The sequence below is a fragment of the Xiphias gladius genome, chromosome 15, assembly GCF_016859285.1.
Source record: "Xiphias gladius isolate SHS-SW01 ecotype Sanya breed wild chromosome 15, ASM1685928v1, whole genome shotgun sequence".
NCBI classification, from domain to species: Eukaryota; Metazoa; Chordata; class Actinopteri; order Istiophoriformes; family Xiphiidae; genus Xiphias; species Xiphias gladius.
Genome location: NC_053414.1, coordinates 20,976,268 through 20,997,960, shown reverse-complemented (window position 1 = coordinate 20,997,960; position 21,693 = coordinate 20,976,268). Strand labels below are relative to the sequence as shown.

At 39.3% G+C, this 21,693-nt stretch overlaps 1 protein-coding gene across 2 annotated transcripts in view; it reads left to right on the top strand.

Moving 5' to 3' along the window:
- The window catches only part of LOC120800152 (E3 ubiquitin-protein ligase SMURF2-like), a 66,639-nt gene that overhangs the window by 29,560 nt on the left and 15,386 nt on the right, over positions 1 to 21,693 (top strand). The window contains exons 3-11 of one of the 2 annotated variants that reach the window (XM_040146019.1): positions 333 to 441; positions 7,997 to 8,130; positions 12,535 to 12,600; positions 12,881 to 12,965; positions 13,531 to 13,614; positions 15,629 to 15,840; positions 17,875 to 17,959; positions 19,539 to 19,697; positions 20,890 to 20,943. In XM_040146019.1, coding sequence (XP_040001953.1) covers positions 333 to 441; positions 7,997 to 8,130; positions 12,535 to 12,600; positions 12,881 to 12,965; positions 13,531 to 13,614; positions 15,629 to 15,840; positions 17,875 to 17,959; positions 19,539 to 19,697; positions 20,890 to 20,943 — 988 coding nt within the window. Of the gene's footprint in view, positions 1 to 332; positions 442 to 7,996; positions 8,131 to 12,534; positions 12,601 to 12,880; positions 12,966 to 13,530; positions 13,615 to 15,628; positions 15,841 to 17,874; positions 17,960 to 19,538; positions 19,698 to 20,886; positions 20,944 to 21,693 lie in introns of both variants that reach the window. The other variant, XM_040146018.1, reaches the window with a different exon arrangement.

The following is a 21,693-nucleotide window of genomic DNA, read 5'->3' as shown; positions in this document are numbered from 1 at the left end:
TTTAACAAACTATCCCAATAGTCCTAAAAAAGTGGGAGAGCTTGCAGAGAGAACTGAAAAGTAACTTTAATTGGTACTTGTGCAAAGTAGTTGTGTGTAATTTTATGGTTGAGAATAAAGTTTATACAACTACAGTTGCCAAATTAAGTCTCTGTGAATGGTGACAACCAGAGATAAACTTGTGATTGCAGTCTCATTAATGGGCCAGAGGGGGGTTGAACATGTCACACTGTCACACACGTGTCTCCTCCATGAAAGGGGTATTAGTGGCCTCAGTAGATTTCTATAAATGCAAAACAAAACCCCTCATTTGCCTCTGTCTTCTTTTACAGGGTTGCCAGATCCCTTTGCCAAAGTGGTGGTGGACGGTTCAGGACAATGCCACTCTACGGATACTGTAAGAAATACGCTGGACCCAAAGTGGAATCAACATTATGATCTGTAAGTCAACAGGGGGGCTGTGGAGTAGTGTGACATGTTGCTGTATGCCACTTCATTATGAAACAAATGCAGTGTTTGTGTGTGTGTGTGTGTGTGTGTGTGTGTGTGTGTGTGTGTGTGTGTGTGTGTGTGTGTGTGTGTGTGTGTGTGTGTGTGTGTGTGTGTGTGCAGTTAAGATGGATTTGTGTATGAGGTAATGCATCACCTGAAAATTGAAACGGTACAGAAACTATAGTTGTCTCAGAAATGTATACTGGTTTTGCTCTCTAGTATGTCTCTGTGTACAACTGCTATGACAAATGTTTCAGGAATGTAGATTCTTTTCTGTGTATAGAAACACCCATCTATAAACCTTTTGAGACATTTTACATGTGAACAAAACATCTTGTAGATTGAGATTTTAGACATTCCATAAGACAGGGCTCACCAGATACATTCATATGAGATTTCTAGGGGAAAACACAACCCATACCGATATGATTTCTTTTGCCTTTCTCAAATAACAGATTCTGTCTGTTTTGGGTATTAGAACATGGGGTTTTCTAAATAGTTTTGCACTCCTGAACAATGAGTTTGTCTAACTCGTATTTTTCAGGCCTCCTCACTTTCTCTGAGCCAAATGTGGCTCAAAGGGACACGCACATTTAGAGCGCTGCTTTATTTTAGTAATCTCTTTCAGGGTGAGCCACTTATTCCTTCACTATGCCTTTGTGAATCTATGTAACATGATTCTTGAAACCCGCTTTTTTTTTTTTATATATATATCAAGGAAGCTCTCCTTTCATTTTCAGTCTCAGAAATGAAAATGTAAATCATTGGTATTTTAAATAGAAATCTATGAATAATGCAGAGGTCAAAGAAACCAAAAGGGGTACAGGAGGGAAAAGGTTCTCATGTTTGCTGGCTACATTGTAGAGTTAAAGCAAAATGTGGTCATAATATTGTCCATTGGCCTCAGAACCCAAATAGATTTGAACAGGATGAACATTATACTCCACAAGTTCCCCCTATGGAAGTATGTACTTAAGTGTTTCACTGAGGCCATTTAATGTGAATGTTCCCTGTACTGAGGTCTGTGTCGACAGGCCGTTACAGGGAGTGATCACCCCATAGGACCCAAAGGACCCACTGGCAACCAATCTTACATAATGATGAGAGATGGAGGGAAACAGTGGAAGAAGAGGAAGGAATGAGGGGAAAAGGAAGCCTGATATAAAGAGTTGGAAATATGTAGTAAAGAGAAAGAAAGAGCCATGAAAGGAACAACAGGTGAAGAATTACAAAAGACAGAAAGGTGAATAGTTACAAGGTGAAAATATGTACACAGTGGATATCTTGTACTGCCATTCTAAACAGATAAATTATAAAATAATATAAAATTAACACCTAATCATTTAGGGAAAAAGCAGCAAATATGATTTTATAATTAGAGCTGCCGTGATAGCCGATCAACAGACCATGAATAGGCAACAATTTTGATGATCAATTAATTGGAAAAGGAATTTTTCAAGCAAAATTTGCAGAAATTCGAATTTTCAGTTCAAATGTGAATCTTCTCTGGTTTTCTTAGTCTTTTGTAGGTTAACATTTGAAGTTGTCACTTTGGAATCTTTAGATGCACTTTTTTCACAATTTTTTCTGACATTTTACATATTAAATGATTAAACAATAAAATATTAGGTAGATTAATTGATCATGTAATTAATTGTCACTAGTCCTAATTATAATGAAACAGTTTTGTTTACAGTATGTTTCTGAATAATTTAAATGTCCATGCACATGTGACTGTACTTATGTCCTTATCATATGCATGTAACTACAGATACATTTGGCCTTTCTGGGCACACGTTTCATTTTCAAACACACCTGTTTCACAATGCTTCTTGTCAATATAAACCTCAGATCCCCTCCGTATTTACATAATCCCCCCCAAGAACCCCACCCTCTCAGAGGAGTGTGTTCCTCACCAGCGACCCCTGGCCTCTTCTTCTCGTTCAGGAAATGGCTAACATGCCACAGAAAGCAGATGGGAGTGTGGGCTTGGCAGATTTCCAGCTCACCACACACTCTATCTCGAGCCTTCAGCTTTAGGAGGTGGGGTCTTTTCCCACATGATACTGATACTGCCAGGGAGTTTGAAGCTCTATAGTGCGGATCATAAATACCCTACAAAAATGCTACTTTTTTTTGTTTGTTAACTCTAATTGATGCTCTAGGTATGAATTATATTGGTGTCCTTTGCAGAAGATGTTTGAGGACCCATTGACCAAGCCACATTTTTGAAAACATTTGTAAGTGTGGAAAGTTCATGAACTCATAGTAGTATGTAGGTCTGGTTTTGGCAGGTTGCCTTCTCATGTTTGGCCTCCAATTTTTAGCCTTTTCAGTACATCTCCTCACATTGCTTTGGTTGGAAGGGCAGATTTGTTCTCTGCTCCCTCTGCTTTCACTCTATATTAAATGCTGTACATGTTTTGCTGTGCATACCCTGTTTCCTCATGAGAGCCTGTGTTACCTTACCAGTATTCACACATCCTGCCTGAGCAAGACAGTAATAAAATGCTAAACAAACTTATGGTGTGGCTACAGTGAGGTTTTACTATCCTTTTGGTCATCAGTATTAAAAATGCATTGACAGTAGTTGCCAAGTTGAATCTCTTTGTCACATCCTACCTACCACAAGCCTTGGAGTTCCGTATGGCACACAAACCCACCCACAGCATAATCAAAATTAGGTAACTCCAGACATTGATTGGTAGTGGTTTAAACTGGGGAAGATTTCTCTCTGCCCCATTCCTGTCTGCAGTGAGTTGGCACAGTCAAAACATGGGTTGTAACTGGAGGGAATGTTAACATAAAGCAAATTGTTTGCTTCATGTTTAGAAATGGAAAATATTTTTGATTGTATATTTATTAAGTATGTTGTCTTACTCGGTCTTGGACTGTAAGCAAATGTTTAGGCAATTTCAAGAGACACTTACACCACATGTGCCAGCATAGCAACCAGAACTTCTTGTACTCTGTTATTGATGTTCAAAAGTGGAAGAAGAGAACTAAACTGAGGTATTGGGTCCATGTAAGAGTAAGGTAACAGTAAGTTTTGAGGGAAGTAAGGAAGAATGCTTTGGCATCAACTCCAGCTACATAAATCAGTTCAGGGTATTTAATATGGACAAGCCAGAACTGTAGAATCTCCACTCTGATTTATTTTTGTCTTTATAGATGTTAACAACTGAAGGCTATCCAATATTAATATGAAATATATCCAATCTGGAAAGAAATTATATTTTTGATTTCCCATTGTAACCTGTGTTCTCCTGCAAGAAAAAGTCAGGGAAGTCCTGCAGGGATTTAGTATGCTCTGGAAAGCCAATCTGAATTTGACCCAAGAACTTTTTCCCCTCCACTGCTGTTGTCTGTAGGATTAGGAGTGCTTAACCTTATTTTTGTTGTTGCCGTAACCACTTTGTGTGTGTGTGTGTGTGTGTGTGTGTGTGTGTGTGTGTGTGTGTGTGTGTGTGTGTGTGTGTGTGTGTGTGTGTGTGTGTGTGTGTGTGTGTGTGTGTGTGTGTGTGTGTGTGTGCGTGTGCGTGAGAGAGAGAGAGAGATTAAAAATCAACAACACCAAACAGTGTCAGCAACATAGAAACAAACAGTGCTTGGGAGATACATTCACTACATTCATACTTAACGTCTGTTGATGTTGCCAATTTGAATGTTGTATATAGTCCATTTTCTCAATTTTTTTTTTTTGTCCAGTAGTGCTTTTTGTAGTCTCGTGTCAGTTTTTCAATCGAGAAAAATTCTTCACGATTGTCAGCTATTGGATATTTGTTGGTGGTTGTACTCTACCCAAGTTCCTTGTAAGAGCTTTTTTTACTTGCTAATAACTATTTTTACCAGATATCTGTTGCTTCATGTTTCAATTTCTTCAGCTAAATTAAAGCTAAAGTGTTTTTCAACTGATAGGGATATTATAACGTAATATTTTTTTTTAACACTTCACATACCATTTCCCGAAAGTTATTTTTTGACATTTCCAAAGACATGTTGTGATCTACATCAAATGATCCACACTCTCTCCAACATTTCTACTGTCAGTTTAACATAACCTTATAATAATCTCATAATAATCTCATAACTTTAGGTGTGCTGAAGAAATGCACAAGTTTTTTCAGGAGAATTAAACTCCATATCCATGAATTGGTGGATGTGTGATATGTGTGACATGTTTTGTTTATCGTATTCTGTAATTTCCATATTAAGCTGCTTCTTCCTTTTTTTTGTTGTTGAGTGCTTTTCATTAATGTTTAATCCTTGATATAATGGCGAAATTATTCTTCTGTTACTTCCCTTATAAACTTTGATTATGATTTGGATCACACCGTTCATTTCCTTGGAGGGATCTGGCTGGATTTCTTTTCTGTAATAGTCTCTTAAATGAAGAAATCTCTAAAAATCATTTGTCCCTAGATCATATTTTTCTTTCAAATTTTGGAAATTCTCCAGCGCTCCCTCTCTTTCTGAGACACACCAAGCTGTCATTCCATTTGTTGCCTAATGTTTAAATCCTTGGTCATATTGGGCCATTTTGAAATTGCTAAAAGGTAAAGTGCTAAACATTTTAAATTTTTGTGTCTTTCTGATTTTTGTCATTTTTATTAACATTTTAAACCATAAATCTAATGTATATACTGTATATACTATCTAACTTCACAATTTCTTGTATAGATCTTTATCTCATGTTTTAAATTGGCTATTGGTATATTTCTTTTTCAATGTCTTTCCACTTTGCTCCAAAATCTGGCTTGCACCAACATTAGACTAGTCTTGATGGAGCAGCATAAAAGTACTCCTTTAATTTTGGTAGAGCCATTCCACCTTTATCTTTGGATAGCAGGAGGTTTCATATCTGACTCTTGGTCTTTTGCCCCCGCAAATGAACCTACATGTTATATTGTCCCACATTATAGATTGGGTTGAGGGACCTCCAGTGACCCCAAGTGTTAAGTAGTTAATCATACTAGAGTTTCCTGTACTTGTTTGTAATTGCAAAGTATATTTAGTGGTAGTTTCTTATTAAAATTGAATAGAAAAAGGAACATGCCAACAATTGCGCAATTTAAGAATAAAATAAATATAATAGCTTACATTATTATGACATTTCAGATAAGAATTAATATTATCTATATTATAACATTACCTGTGAATGAATTACTTTAATGGCTAGTATTACATGTGACATAATCTTCAGGATTATATATAAAATGTGTACATTTACTTTTACTTGGAAATTCGTCTATTATTGTGAGCATTTTGGCATAACATTTTTGTTGTCATCTAGCAGCTATTATGTTATCACCTCCAGAAAACCTTAGGGCCTTATAAAAACAAAAAACAAGCCTAGAAATGTTTTGAATTAAGGATAACATGTTAGCACAGATATGCAATAAATGCGCATGAATTTAAGGCAACATTGCCAATAGATGACATTGACTTGTTTCAGATGGTCACACAGTGAGAACTGGTCTGTGCAGCTTAGGGCTTGTGCAGAAAGCAGTCCTGTTCAGAAATTTGGTTCAGGGTGTCCTTTTGTCTGGATAAAGCAAATTGATTTAGTTTCTACACCAAGTCTACTGTGGCCTTTAGAGTTTGTATTATGCTAACAACCATCTATAGAAGACAGGGAGTCACAGTCAGTTCAGTCTTAAATTATACTGTGTCATCTCCTATCTGTTTTGCTGTCCAGTTAATAATCATTGCTAAAAGTTAACTCTCCTTTTAGCAGGTCAGGCCATCCCCATTCAGTGTAAATTTGCTGTTGATAGAAGTGTTGTAATAATTACATCAGTACCTGCAATGTTATATAATGCCAAGGTTACCTAACACTGTTTTAGCTCTGCAATTGTGACTGAGGAAATAACATATTGGCCTACCTGTTCTCTTGTCCTCAGACGCTAAGTCATTGTCTCGTCTGCCATTTCATTTATCCTTTTTTTTTTTTTAAAGTTATGGCTTCGGAATGGTGCTTTACACGACACATATTAGCATCACATTTACCTGCTAAACTCACAACCACACTGTGTGAAAGGAAGACCCCGAGATTAATCTTGGAACGCTATAATGTCCCCAGAGAGATTATTTGAATAGCATCACAGCACACAAAATGCAGCGAAACACATTGAAGCATAGTAGTACAATGCTTAGTACATTTGCTGTTCGAAGATTAGAAGAACATCCTAATCAATGACGAGCTTGGTAAAAATGGGTTTGATCAAAGTAAACAGCAGCATTGCTTTGATTAGAAACACAGATCAAATATAAACAAAACACAATCAGCTAATTTATTCTATTTCTCATTTCATATTTGAGTAAATATCCTCCAAGTTGTGAAATGTTCTGTGTCTTCATATCTTCATATCATGGTGTGACAGAAACCTTTCAAAAAGATAGTGAATTTTGCACAGCTTACCTCCAGTGGTTTCTAGTCTTAAAGTATCCACTTCTTGGCAAATAAGATTTTAATTAACTCACATATTGGAAAAGAAAGTTGGAGCTTTCATGGCAAAAATTATTGCGTTCTTTTATCCATTTGTCATTAAATACTGTTAAATGACTAGAATGAGATCATAATCGCAAGTGCAATAAAGCACACTCCCAGACGCATCAGCATCTGCTAAGAGAGAAAAAGGTAAAGTGCCAAGATGCTACCCTGCTGCTGTAATCCTGATCAGATTTTCAGACCATAACTACAAACTAAATCCCAGGACACTTAACCTCTGTGGATCGTGGATTTTTTTTTCCATTTAATTTCATTGCAACAATTTGCCAGCTTCTGTGATGTGGCTTACATGTACATGTTGATGTGTTTAGTAGGGAAACCCCACTCCTTGCAAGTGATATACAGCATAATATAAAGCTTTGCATCAGAGCTAACTGCTGGGCTGTAATTACACGTGTATGTGTGTGTGTCAGTGAATGTGGGATTGTGCATTTGAATGGTGAGCTGTGTGTGTTTACTGTAAGAGCTGTCTGGATCTCAGACTGTGGTGGAGCACTTCACGGGGACTTCCTCTGTTCCTCAACCACGACTAGACTGGCCTCAGCTGTGCTAAATCTGCAGAAGCACAGGCACATACACACAAGTTACTTAAAATCAGCTAATCTGCCTCATTACAAAGTCTGAAGGTCTACACTGCAAACACAGTGTGCATTGTACTCATGCTGTCAGGGAGAAGTAGTCATAAGAGATGCAATATAGAAGTTTAAGGGTTTTTTTGTCTATTTTTAGTCAGTGTGTGAGTTCATGTAAGGGAGCGTCTTTTTGAGTACAAGGTTGTATTAGCTTATGAGTTAATTTAATTTCCAAGTTTCATTTCCTGTCAGTTGACAAAAAACTAGTTCATTGAGGTTTGAGCCCCCCTGCAATGTGCACACAAGCATACACCATGCCTCCCTGTATATTTTGAAATTATATATGTAATGACATTTTGTCATCACTCTTCTTTTCTGTCCTATTGACTTGTTTTTTTTCACTCACTCTTTTCCCCGTCAGATACATTGGAAAGGCAGACTCCATCACAATCAGTGTATGGAACCACAAGAAGATCCACAAAAAGCAGGGCGCAGGTTTCCTGGGCTGTGTCCGCCTCCTGTCCAATGCCATCAACAGACTCAAAGACACTGGCTGTAGGTACCTGTTTATATCTGTTTATGCGTAAATGCATACTGCATGTCTTCAAACACTCACTGAAAACAGGTCATGGGTGTCTGCTCTTTTCATGCTCCCTCTGCATGCTTACTGTGGCCTTTACCCAAAGGTGCCAGTCTGGCTTGTTAGTGTAAGGGGATGGGGAAGCTCTGTCCTGCTTTTTATGTTTGTTTGTTTTTTATGTTTTTGTTTTTTCTATGAAGTAATTTCTGATGTTGATTGTCATGCAAGCTGAATAATTTCTCTCTTGCAAACAAAGGTAGAAAATAAAGTTGTTTTGGTTTTGATTTGATGTATGCACATACATCCTGCACCTAGCACACGTAGTCAGACAGACAAATGTGTGGGCTAGGCCTACTGTCTCCAACATAGAGACAGACGTCATATTCGGGAACTAGAGTGACTGTCTTTCCTGTGCCTCTGTTTTATCTGGCTGCAGCAGTTAGAAAGTTAGCTAGCTTGCTGCTACATGTTTTGCTCTTTCAACAGTGCTGCTGTAGCATCCCCAGCTCTAAGCCTGCTGCTGCTCCTATGCCAGCCATTCATTGCTGTAAGATTTATGGCCACAGTACACAGGCAACTCTTTTGGGCAACACATATCAGAAATATTGCCTGCTCTAGACATCTGGCATCTGGGACTCAATGAATAGCTACACTTCATTTTAGAGCAATACAGCTTTCTGTCAAGGAAACAAATAGTTCTTATTCTTGGAGGTATAGGCCTAGTCCTGCTGATACAGTTATTGTCACTGTTTGGCACAAGATTCACTTTGATTTCCAACTTATTTGGAGCCTTATTTTCTCTGTGCAGTCCACATGGCCACATGTTTGTTAGCCCTGTCTGCCTTGTTGGCAGTACCAGCCAGCTGATAATGACACATTCACACTTAACCATAGTCCTTACTGTTAAATTAACATTCCCTCCACTCTTTCACCTCCTGTCCTTCAATCCGTCTTCCTGACCTATCTAAAACAGTCAGATACATGCTAGAACCACCACAGCGAGTTACATTTTTCCCCTTTTTTTATGTAACCGGCCTTTTCCCTATTTCCATTCATCCGTTCCAAACAGCCATGCCCCACAACCACTTTAGAAGTTGTCTGTCTGAATATAATTGCCATTTGTTGGATGCTTTTTTATCCAAACTGCATAGTTGGATACTTCCATGACTGTAGGCAGTTGTAGTTTGGTTGGCCCAGATGTAACAGCGTCCAAACTGTCAAGCTAAATACTTCACATAAGAGTTAAGAAAAGTTTCCAACAGCCTTTTTGTTTGCTCCTAAATGACATTCTTGGCTCATAAAAGTCACTCCCTAAACCACCAAGAACCACAGCAGCATCATTGTTGCCAGAAAAGTGACCTTGACGGCCATGGAAGCCTGGTGTAATACTTTTACCCCACTGGCTGCCACGTGATTTGCCCGTAGATTTACCCACAACTTACAGAAACAGACAGTATAGGCCCCCGTTAGGCTCCACAGCAGCCACTTATTGTACAGCAAACATGGCAGAAATGATACTTTATTGAAGCCACAGGAAGTGGACAGGGAGACATGATTTATGCCAAGACACCAGTGCTCACTTTATCCTTTTGTCCTTGTCCTGTGTGCTGCAGACACAAGAACAGTGCCAGGTCTGTGGTCTGACCAAGTGCACACACACACAGACAGACACAAACATAGAAACAGCACATACACACACGCAAAAGATTTTACTGGAATTGCCTTGGTTCCTAGAAGGCACATTCGTGCATATAGCTCACTTAGTCATCCATTACAAGCACAAACTCACAAAGCTGTTTCACACCTGCACACGCACAACCACCCACACACACACACACACACACACACACACTTGCAAACCAAAAGGGGATCCAGCATGATTGTCTAGTTTACAAGAGGTGTGTCTAGCTCTACACTGAGCTCCACTTCCTGTAGCATTGGAGGCACAGATCTCTAAGTCCTCTGCCCCAATTCTGAACCCACAAACTTGCTAACACACACACCACCAGTTTTTCAAAATGACTTGACTGACTACACATGTTAGTCTGCCTTGCTTTGAACCCTGTTGTTTACTTGTGTGTAGTATTTATAGTGTTGATGTAAGGATTAATTATATTTACTGATTTTCTGATTGTGATGCTGCCTTTCCTATAGTTTTTACATATGTGAATAGACATATATACACTTGCAGAGACAGATGTGCAAGAGCTAAATGAACTAGTACTGAAACACAGTCAGCTCCTGTTTGTCTACATGCACATATCAACACACATTGATGTACTTAGTTCATTAAAACACACAATTATCATAAATCAGGGGAATTGCATGGTGTGGTGAAGGCTTATGGTTAAAGGTTTGTAAATGTTGTGTCTCTCTGTTTCTCTCTTCTCTTATTTACGAGAAAAATCTGCTTACTATTCTAGCCATGAAACGCTTGGACCATCACTGTTTAGTCTAGACCCGTATCCAGTACAGATGCGCACACACACATACACAAACACAAATAAGTCTGGAAACAAGTTACAAGTTTGTTGAGATCTGCTTAGCCTATATTTACAAAGAAACACACTATTTTATGTGCATACAAAATCATACAGGCGAGCCATGACAAAGACATGACAAGTCCAGTCTGACTTTGGTTTTAGTACTAGCACATGAAGAACTGAGGCATCTCTTTATCTCCCTTTTGCTCACTCACTCTCACTCTGACTTTTTCAGCCTCTTCTGCAATGAGAGAGAGAGACTGCAGTGTATCTGTGTCTGGATCTTGTTCAGAGTCTTCCTGGGTTGTGTTCTGTCTGTGTCTGGCAGTGGTATCCTGTGATGAGCAGACAATGAGTTCTTACCTTTGCCGACACAACAAGATTGCTAAAAGAATTTGTGTCAAAATATTATGACATTTGGTGTCTCCATATTTAAATCTTTTCACACAAAATGAGAGAAGCTGCAAAGGCATTTCTTCTGCAGGGTAGAGTGATGTTTTTTTTTTCTTCACATTTTCACATTTTTAATATATTTTCACATAATTTTGTACCATTATCAATGCAATATTTATGATGAAGTGAGCACTATGTCCTGAAGTAATCCTTCGGATTTTTGTGAATGATCGAACTGTGCACCACACAAAATAATACTGGTAAAACAAGACTTTTAATGCATGGATTTAAACTACAGTTTCCTCATCCTCCCATAGCCATCTGACAATGTGACAGTGTTTGGCTGCTGACCAAAATTGTTGTTTGGTTGGACGTCTGTAGACAGCTCACTTTACCAGTTACCACTAGTCAGCTGACTGAGTTACTGTAGCAAGTTGATTCCTCTGTCACTCTCATTCCTTTCGCACAATTATTTTCGCTGACAGTTAACATTTTTCAGACTGTCTTTTTTTAGCTCATAATCTGTGACAGACGTAATTCTTGGGTGACAGATTTTGCCCTGGTTTATTTCTTCAGTTAAAACATCAGGAGACACTAAGAACTTCTTTCACTCATCATGAATTTATTTCTTAATTATTACATAATTGTCTAGTCCTGAAATATAGAACAACCCCCACTTTTTTAAACATAAGTTTCAGAAAAAAAAAAATGTTGTCTTGCATTAGGACCGCAATGGAATTCTTCCTCTCCAGAGCGATAGAGAACCCTCAGCATAGTTTTAGACTTAGGCACTGCGCCTAAGTCTTGTAATGGTAGGGAAACTCTGCTGCTTGACAATAGTGATGTCTTGAACAAAATATAGGTTCCACAAGCTTTCCAGCACTGGTTAGTTTGGTCCCTGTTGGTAGTGGTACTGCTGGAGTTTCTGAACTGTTCAGCCTCCTTGAACAAGGTGCAGCACTATTAAATAAAAGTAAATGTCCTTAACAGATAATTGAACCATTCAAAACACAAAACACTGAATTATACCCCTATAGTATGCATAGTATATGAAGTCTGTTTATCAATACACCTTCCTTGGACCTGTGGGACCATGTTCAGACCCACATTAGGCTTGTGTAAAAAGCTGGTGATACAGACAGCTCCAGCAAAAAAAAGGAAATGTGGTAGAAACGCTGAACTTGGTTCAAGTTTTGCCACAACACAATCTGAGGTTATTCGACAATGCCCTGTGTTGGCCAAATATCTGCAATCGCTTATTCCTGGTAGATTACTTTGTTGCATAAACGGGGTAATTATGCCCTTTGCCTGGTGATCATCTCAACAGAGGATAAATTGAAAACCTTTTTATAGAAGAAAAACTTTCCGCAGCATCTTGCGGTTCTTTAACACAGAGATGTTTTTGGTCTGAACAATCCTGAACATGTTCATGGTTGTTAATGGGGACAGATGGTGAATCAATGGTTCTGTTTTTTTTTTGTTTGTTTGTTTTTTGCCCTGCAGATCAGAGACTGGACCTGAATAAGCTGGGCCCCAATGACAATGATACTGTGAGAGGACAGATAGTAGGTAAGAAACATAACTTCAGTTGCATATACTGCATTTCAGAATAAAGAACAAGTCAAGCTATCGATATGTGTGTACATTCTTATGTTATCCTGTGTATCTGCATAAAATAAAACTACAGTGGCAGTATTATATTTATGGCTCCAATATACTCCAGACAACAGTGAATTGTCAATCAGAAGTTCTGGTGGGACGCTTTCAATTAAATCTCAGAGTTTTTGAGCCGTATGGGTAGGAAAATATTATTGATCTACAATCTTCCTTGTCTGTGTTAACTATGTAGTAAGTCTTCAGTCCAGGGATCGCATTGGGACAGGAGGGCCGGTGGTGGACTGCAGTCGTCTGTTCGACAATGACTTACCCGATGGGTGAGTATTATTACAAGTTTTCCTTTAGAATGAGTTATCCTACACAGTACATTGCTTTTGCTTGAAGTCTCTGATTTTTCTGGAGCTATTTTGATTGAACTCTGTCAGAGACAAATTATAGTGAAGTAACCTATACTTATAGTTTGGAGGCATGTATTAGGGCAGGGGGCTAGTTTGAAAAGTGAGTTATATAGTCTGTGAACAGTATTTGTGAATATTGCTATTCTCGATATGAGACCTTAGTTTGCCTTGTGAGGAGAGATTATCAACTTTGTAATGAATTCTTTGATGTGTTCTTTGATCTTTAATTCTAATTCTTGATTTGTTTATAAAAAAATTATAGATTTTGAAGGTTCAGCTGTATGCCTTTTGTTGGTTCTCCATTTCCGTGTCATTTATAAAATGAAGGGATATAACGTTGAAAGTGATGTTAGCTGAGTATGTTCTTAGATGTATCAAAAGTGGACAAAGGTGTTTTGTTTTGCTTTGTTTTTATTTTTGATATTGTTTTATACCAAGTATGATACATTTTCTCACCTGTTTGTCATAATTTGTCATAAAACAGCTGGGAAGAGAGGAGGACAGCCTCTGGAAGGATACAGTACCTGAATCACATTACACGTACCACGCAATGGGAGAGGCCTACCAGGTACATGCGCACATGCACACATCTGCAGCTATGACCTCAAATGATGTAGAATATTATGAATATTTTATAAAAGTGAGCCATATTTAGGTGGGAGCTTTCCAATGGCCCAAATCATATCATCATTAATATTCTACTGTCTGCCTTTAGTTAAGCATTCATTCTATTGTAATCCACAACAAACTTGACCTTCTACAAAAAAGCAGGGGGGTCTATTTAAGTTGTTGTACTTTCCTCCACTTCCCTTTTCAGAAAAAAAAACTTCCACTCAGCTCCACTCACAACACAAGAATAACAGTCTGTTGGTAATGACTGAATTGCTGTCAGTTTCCTTACCCCCCCCTACTCCACTGCAATACACTTATACACACACATACACACCTAAATAAACTAGCCAGCCAGTCAGGCAGCCAGGATTTACTTGGCCCCTGTTCCTGCAGGAACAACTGTCGCCTTCCTACTTGGCCCATATCAGTGGAGCCGTTAGGGAAGTGTGCAAAAGAATAGCACCAGTCTGCCGCTGCCTCATCCACTCTTACTACACATCTCTAGTGACCCCAGGCAGCATAGCAGAACAAGGAGGAAAAGGTGAAGTGCTAGGTCATTGGGGGAGGTGGAAAAGATGATGGTAAGAATGAAGATGATTGGGTAGGGATTGTGTAGAAGGAAGAATTGACAGAGTGACTGGAGAGAAAGGGTTAATGAAAAAGAAGATAATGTGAGTGAAGGGCAGAAAGAGGAATACGGTAGTTTGGTCAATTTTATTAATTTTCTGTCTTGAATATTCAACAGTGCAAATATTGTGTAATATAAAAAATACAAAGAGAAAAATATTTTTATTTGTGAATGTATGCAAGCTACGTTTGCAGGTATATTACATTACATTTACCTATCAAATTAAAAAAAAAAGGAATACTGTAAAACTTCATGTCCCACCTTCAGAATTTGTTTTTTCTTAGGCAGATGGTTTTGGATTGTAACCATTTGTTTTCACTATTTCACTATTCTTCACTGGCTCCTGACTGACGACAAATACAATCTGGTCCATGAGGTAGTTGTGAGAGGACACATTGGCGGAGTAGACTTGGAAGACTGGCTCAGAATCTGGCAAGAGTGGTAGAACATGAAAACAGGATAAGGGAAAGAAGAGACAGAGGTGGGACTTAAATGAGCATGGAGAAAAAGGAAATGGAAGGGAGGAAGAGTGTGTGGAAGGCTTAGCAGGTGGGCTGTGGGTTGGCAGACAAGGGTCCAGGGTTTTAGATAGCCAAGGCGTCAGTAACTCTGGACAGCCAGACAGTGGTCAGACATGCAAAGTGTCAATAAGCCAGCTTGTCTTTGTTTGTGTCTGCTTACCAGGTATCTGCTTTAAAAGCCCTTTTGTTCAGTAGCACAAAAACACACGTTCAGATTCTGCTGTAGTCTTATGAGGACTTTGTTTTTATGCAATCCATAATCATCCGTATCACTTAAATCTCAACAATAATCATGAAATACATTTTTCCCCTTGAGAACTGATGACACAAGATGTTTCCAGAAATTACACTACACTTGTGTGTATGTCTAGACATCACAAACCTGCTAAGACTTAACACGTAGCACGCCTTTTACACAGGAACACACGTTCTTGCACCCTTCGCACCCAGCTTCCTGCAAGTAGAGGTGAATATGGTGCACAGTCACATACATTCACCAAAACCAAAAGCCAACCACTTATCACTCACTCAGTTAAAACACTCCATCACGCACGTAACGCTTGGGAACAAAAACAAACACTTGTGTTGCACTTGTTGGTATCGTTTAACCAAAATGTTCTTCAAATTTTTAAATGTTCATTATTTCCGATTAGTTATTAAAATATTTTCTCTGTATAACATATAAATATATATTTGGAAACTATAACTCGAAAATAGGGGTAAAAATGGAAGGTAATTTAAAATTACACACAGAAGAACACACACACAGAGGACCATAGCCTGTACACACATGAACATGTGCACTCTCTGCTCTCTCCCAGACCAGCGTCAGAGTACTCCAGCCCATCAGGGCGTCCACTGAGCTGCGTGGTGGATGAGAACACACCAGTGATGACACCCATTAATGGGGCTGAGGCCAGCGGCCCACCAGGTGAACCGCGGATCCAGGAGAGACGGGTTCGGTCACAGCGGCATCGTAACTACATGAGTCGAACACACCTGCACACACCGCCTGACCTGCCTGAGGGTTATGGTGAGAGACACAGCACTGACATATACACACACACACGGACATAATACCTCCTTCCATTAACTGATTACTTGTTTAGAAATCAGTCTATAAAAACAGAGAAAGCCCGATTGAGTCTTTTGTTATTTTTGCATCTGTCCTCCTCATTGTGAGCACTGAGGATAAAAAAGGCAGTGTCCATGACATCACATTATATTGTCCCATTGTGATTGTAGGATTTGCTGCTCAGGTCCACACAGAACTGATGTGGAAAATCTCAAAAACCTGTGCTATAACTATGAGGGTGAACAAATCCCACAGTAGCTAAACTGAGGATTGTGTTTTTCGATTATTTTGGAGTGTGTTGGCTGGCTATCAGTCAGCTATAGTCATATTGCATTGTATAGGGTTACTGATGAGCTGAGGTCCCAGACCAAACCCTAAAAAATACAAGACAACAAAGATCAAAGACGAGATGAGCTGCTCTTGAGCCGTATCTTGTTTGTAACCTGGAGGCAGTGATGCTTTTCTTGTTCTCTTTGTCTGTTTATCTGCTCTATCCTTAGGCCCACTCACACTCTCTCTATTAATCCCCTTCCACCGCCTCTCTCCCTCCTTCCCACAGCACCACATCATGGCAACTGAATTCAACTCTTTCTGTGTGTTAATACCCCGTCTCTCCTCTCCTCTCCTCTCCTCTCCTCTCCTCTCCTGTTTGCAAACACTTCCAGTGTTGGAATGTTTTGGCTTTGCAGTCTGATATTCCCACAGCGAAGAGAAGGAGGGAAAGCAGGGTATTCATAACTTGGTGTTTAGTTCAGGAAAGGCACTTTTTTTTTTTTTTTTTTTTTTGTTAGTTAGTTTTTAGAGTTACTGGTTATTTTTTTAATTGCACTGCAATTCTTAAGCTGGCCTTACTTATGGCATTCAAACACAATGGGAAAATAATGCAGAAGCAAGTACATTTTCCAACATCTGAATGTTTTTTCAGAAAAAGTGCTCTTTCAGAGTCAGCCACAGTGCAGCCCGCAATACCCACAGAGTCTGTAAAATAAATTATTATTTTAAGTGTGAGGCTGTATGCCAGTGATTTAGAATGGCACTGTTGGACCTGTGCCCCCATTGAAATGTCCTGCTGTGTCCACTGAGGCTTGCTGAGGTCGGACAAAATGAGTCACTGATGCCCAACAGCTAGAGAGCTTTCTTCCTCAGTTGAACCCTCTGAACCAGTGGCTGGGTGTGGTGAGAGAAAGTGAGAGAGAATGAGAGAGAGAGAGAGAGGGGGAATGTGTGAGGGGGAAAAAAAGACAGGGAGAGGTGGGTAGGAAATGAGTTGTGCCAGTAGGAAGTTGGGGTGGGGGGTAGTGATGGATTAGCGGGTGAATATACACAAATGAGCACCACGCCCGTGCAGCACACACACTTTGTGCCAACATTCACACACTCACTCTCCATTCATCCATGAGCTGGATGGAACCAAAGGTCCAACAAGCCAATGACGGATTACAAATGAGAACCATTCTCCTCAGATTTCATCTTGGTGTCTCGGTTCCCTTATTTGTTTACAGTACATTATATTAGTGGGTTTGGAATGAATGACAGCATTTTCCTTTCCACTTCCTTTGGTTTTGGAGATTAATAGGAGTGGATGACTTTCATTGCTCACGCTAATCTTTAAGAGAAAACAAGGCAACTAGGATGCATCAAGGAACTCTCTGCAAGGAAAAACACTTTTGGAAGTCTTTGATAAATATCCCTCACATTTTATTTTCCCCATCCTCTTGGGATAGGCCTACTGCAGACTGGAGAGGAACTAATTGATTACATTGGCACACACCTTAAGAAACTCTTAGTTCAACATTGTCCCAGCAGTTTGCCTGTCACATCAATTATAAACAGACTTCCCCTTCTCCAAATTACACAAACTCACTATCCGTGCTTGTACCCACCTGGACTAGACTACAGAACAGCAGTCCCACCAACAGTTCCAAGCTTGTTTCAGTGCTGTTTTTGCCTTCTGACATAATAATTCAATTGAACTGTCTTTCCGTTTTTTAGAGCAAAGAACAACTCAGCAGGGCCAGGTGTACTTCCTCCACACACAGACTGGAGTCAGCACCTGGCATGACCCCCGTGTACCTAGGTAATTTTTTATTATGCATTCGTTCTTGTGTATTTTTCATCTTTATTGTTCAGATTTTTCATGTTTTTAAAGCACTTTCTAAGTCTCTTTTGATAAATTTCACTAAGAGAGATCAATATGAGCATAATTATCTTAAAATTAACAACATATTGACTTAAACACAAGATAACTGCACCACAGTGCTGACAGCCTGTATTGTTTTAATCCTAATATAAAACCTGACATATATTCCCAAAACTGACAGGAACAATCTGGACTCGACTGGATTGTATCAGACCTAATTTCTCAGGGATGTGTTCAAAAACAGTCTTATTAGTCAAATTTCAGGCTCAAGTTGGGGTCAGCCAAATGAATGATCTCTCAGTCCGATGTGGAGGTGGAAGAAAATTTTTGGACAGATGTCGGGCTGAAAATACCACTGGCCAGTGGTTCTGCATTCAATCATACTGTTTCACCAACTCTCAAAAGCCCACTAGTTAATTCACTGGAGACTTCAGGCAGTGCTGTTGCGTTACTTTTCTGGCCGTGTCTCTGCTGCTCCTCAGTGATGAAGCACATGCGTGTAACCACCAACTCACAGCAGCAACTCTGGGTTTGGTCATTTTGGACAGAGCCGCTAAAATGACCCAGAATGTTGTGATGAGTGCAGTGAGGCATGTACTTTGTCCCTGAGTGATGTGTCCTTATTTCGCACAAGGACAAAGGATTCACAGACACACAGACACACATACACACACAGACACACATACACACACAGACACACATACACACACAGACACACACACACACACAGAGGTACAAGACCTCCTTAGGCTATGGCGTTGTCCCAGATCAGGACTTAGGTTTCTACTGACAGGAATGTCATTGTACAAGACAGAAGAAGAATGAAGAAATTAGAGCAGGTACTGGTAAGGCAATGCTAATGTTGCTGATGCTCTTGTGTCTGTTGAAGGCTATTGTCCTGTTCTCTGATTGGCTGAGTTTTGTGAAGCTTTTGTGAAAACATTTTTTACATACAACTTTCATATAAATGTTATTGCCAACCCATATTTCATCACTTACACCACTACTTTCACTGAATGTGTTGTTGAAAGACTACTGTCTAATTATGGTTATTAAATTATCCTTTATCAAAAATGAAGGATTTATTGAACTGGTGCACAGTTTTATTGTAGTTTTAAAACACAATTAGCAATGCATCAAACCTAGTGACAGTTGTAAAAATGTAAAACCACAGCAGAGCAGGGTCTCTTGTTTGATAGTGAACTTCATAAAAATCTGAACTCCACACAGGAAAGAATATAAATAACTCTGATGGGAATCAACACCTAAGGAGGTGGTTCAGCTTTGTTAACAACAGTTACTCAAATATCCATGTTACGAGGACATTTTCTCCCATCTGAGGCCAATCAGTTATATAGTAGTGCATCATAACCCTAAAGTACGAGTGATCAATGCTTTTTAGTCAACAGGTCTGCTTGTTTTATGCAGTATGTATGTTTTTATTTATAGTTTAATTTAGAATTACATTTAATTTGTAGCATTATTGTTGCTAACGGCTTCTAATTATTTTGTTCAGGGACCTAAGCAATGTGAACTGTGAGGAGCTTGGCCCACTGCCACCAGGCTGGGAGATCAGAAACACAGCCACCGGCCGCGTCTACTTCGTCGACCACAACAATCGAACAACACAGTTCACAGACCCGCGACTGTCTGCTAACCTGCATCTAGTGCTCAAGTGAGTGTATAATTGATTAATGTGTTTTAGCCCCCAGGAGAGGATTTTTTAAGGGCATTAATTTGACTGTGGTTTACATTTGTGTTACCAAGGACAAATAAAATCGTGCCTTTTCTGTTCCAGTATTTGTATCTTTCCACATAAAAGCAACAGTGCACTTATACACAACTTCTCCAAAACAGAAAAATGGTCAAATGTGTTGCTGCATGCAAATCTGTATATTTACTTCTGCTTTATATAGTTAACATTCCCCTCTACCCTGAATACTATTGGTGACAAAAACTCAGATATCAATAACAATAACCTCAATGAAACAACAACCAATGGGTTATGACTGTAAAGCCATTTGATCATAAGATACCAGATATCCTCAAACAAGCTCTAAAGAGTATGTTTTTATTGAGGAGCTGACTGTGAGATGTAAACAGAGGTAAATAAACTGGAGAAGAAAACAGGGTCACTTTTTCTCAATGGAATACAACAAATTATCTGTTGTTTCACACCAGTTTCAGTTATAGTGGATTAAATGTTTATATAATGTCAGAGTTGATGCATCTAATATATGGCTTTTAAAAAATACAAACATTTTGTTCAGCCCATTGTACTTAGTGGAAGAGATTCAGAGCCACTCTCTGCTCTGTTCCTATTTTCTGCCAAGGACTGTAAGCAGCTTAGTGTTTTTAAAAGTAGCTTCACACTCACACTATCCGTCCTGGAAATGGACATGATGACTGCTGTCTGGGGATGCTGGAATAACCTGAAATGGGAGGAAAAACTGTTGGGGAAGCTGTGAGACACACTATAGTCATGAATCCTTCAGCAGTGATTTTGTCTGATGTAAGATAATCATAGCTGACTGTCTTGGCTTCATTAATCTCACCTTATATTTTTGTTCTCCTTTATTTGTCCTTTCCCTTATCCTCTGTCTGTCTCATTTATCAACCAATGGTCTTTTCATTCCCTCCACTCCTCTTCCTATCTTTCTCACTGTCTCTGTTGTCTTTTCATCCATTTCCTGTTTTTCTTTATCCTCTCTGTCCTGTCTAACTGTTCCGTTTTTTAATTCTATCCCCTGTTGTTTTCAATACTCCAATCCCCTTCAATGTCATTCACCTTTTCTTTTATGTAATTTTCTCCCTCTTTGTCTTTCTCTGTCTTTTACTCCCCTCTCCCCTCCTGTTTTCTCCAGCAGCCCAAGTCCAAATGGTTCCCGTGTGGCCATGGACAGCCAAAACACTAACCTCAGGTAACCCACACACACAAACAGAGACATTTGTGCAGACATATGTGCACATTCACATACTTGCATGCAGGCAGCATACTTTTCTATGCATACACACACTTGCACATGGTCTGTGACATACATATATGCTTCAATGCAGGCAGCACTCACAGGCTGACAGAAATTTTCATACTCTCACCCCAGCTGTCTGTATAAAGCAATTTCAGCAGCCAGTCACTCAAGGCCACACATACACACACAGACACTGCCCCTAACCGGCCAGGTTTGGGGTAGTGTCTAAGAACTGAAGCTCAGTTCTCAGACAATTAAGCCAGTAGAGAGGGCCGATGAATCTGACCCCACTGGGGGAAAATAATACTAAACACGTGTTAGCACAGCAGCTGTTAGCTTAGCACAAGTACTCATAGCCTCACTGAACAGACATGAACTTCAGTACTGTGTTAACGGTCGAACTTAGTATTTAGTGAAAATAGCAGCTAGTAAAAGAGTCTGTAAGGTTTGGAATGAACCTGTGATTGTGTTATAGGAATCACTGATGAAAACAAGTAACTTAACTGAATTCTAGGATTGTTTTTCAGGTATTTTGGCTGTCTAGTAGTTCCCTTTACTTCCAGCCTGCCAGTGTATGAGGTAGAAATCACTAGAACAAGAGGAACATCAAGATCTGGAGATTTTTTCCCCTTTTGCTTTTTTTAGTACAAATTCTTAGTCAAAACCTCTTGCAATAACAGCGGCTGGCACGATGGACATGTT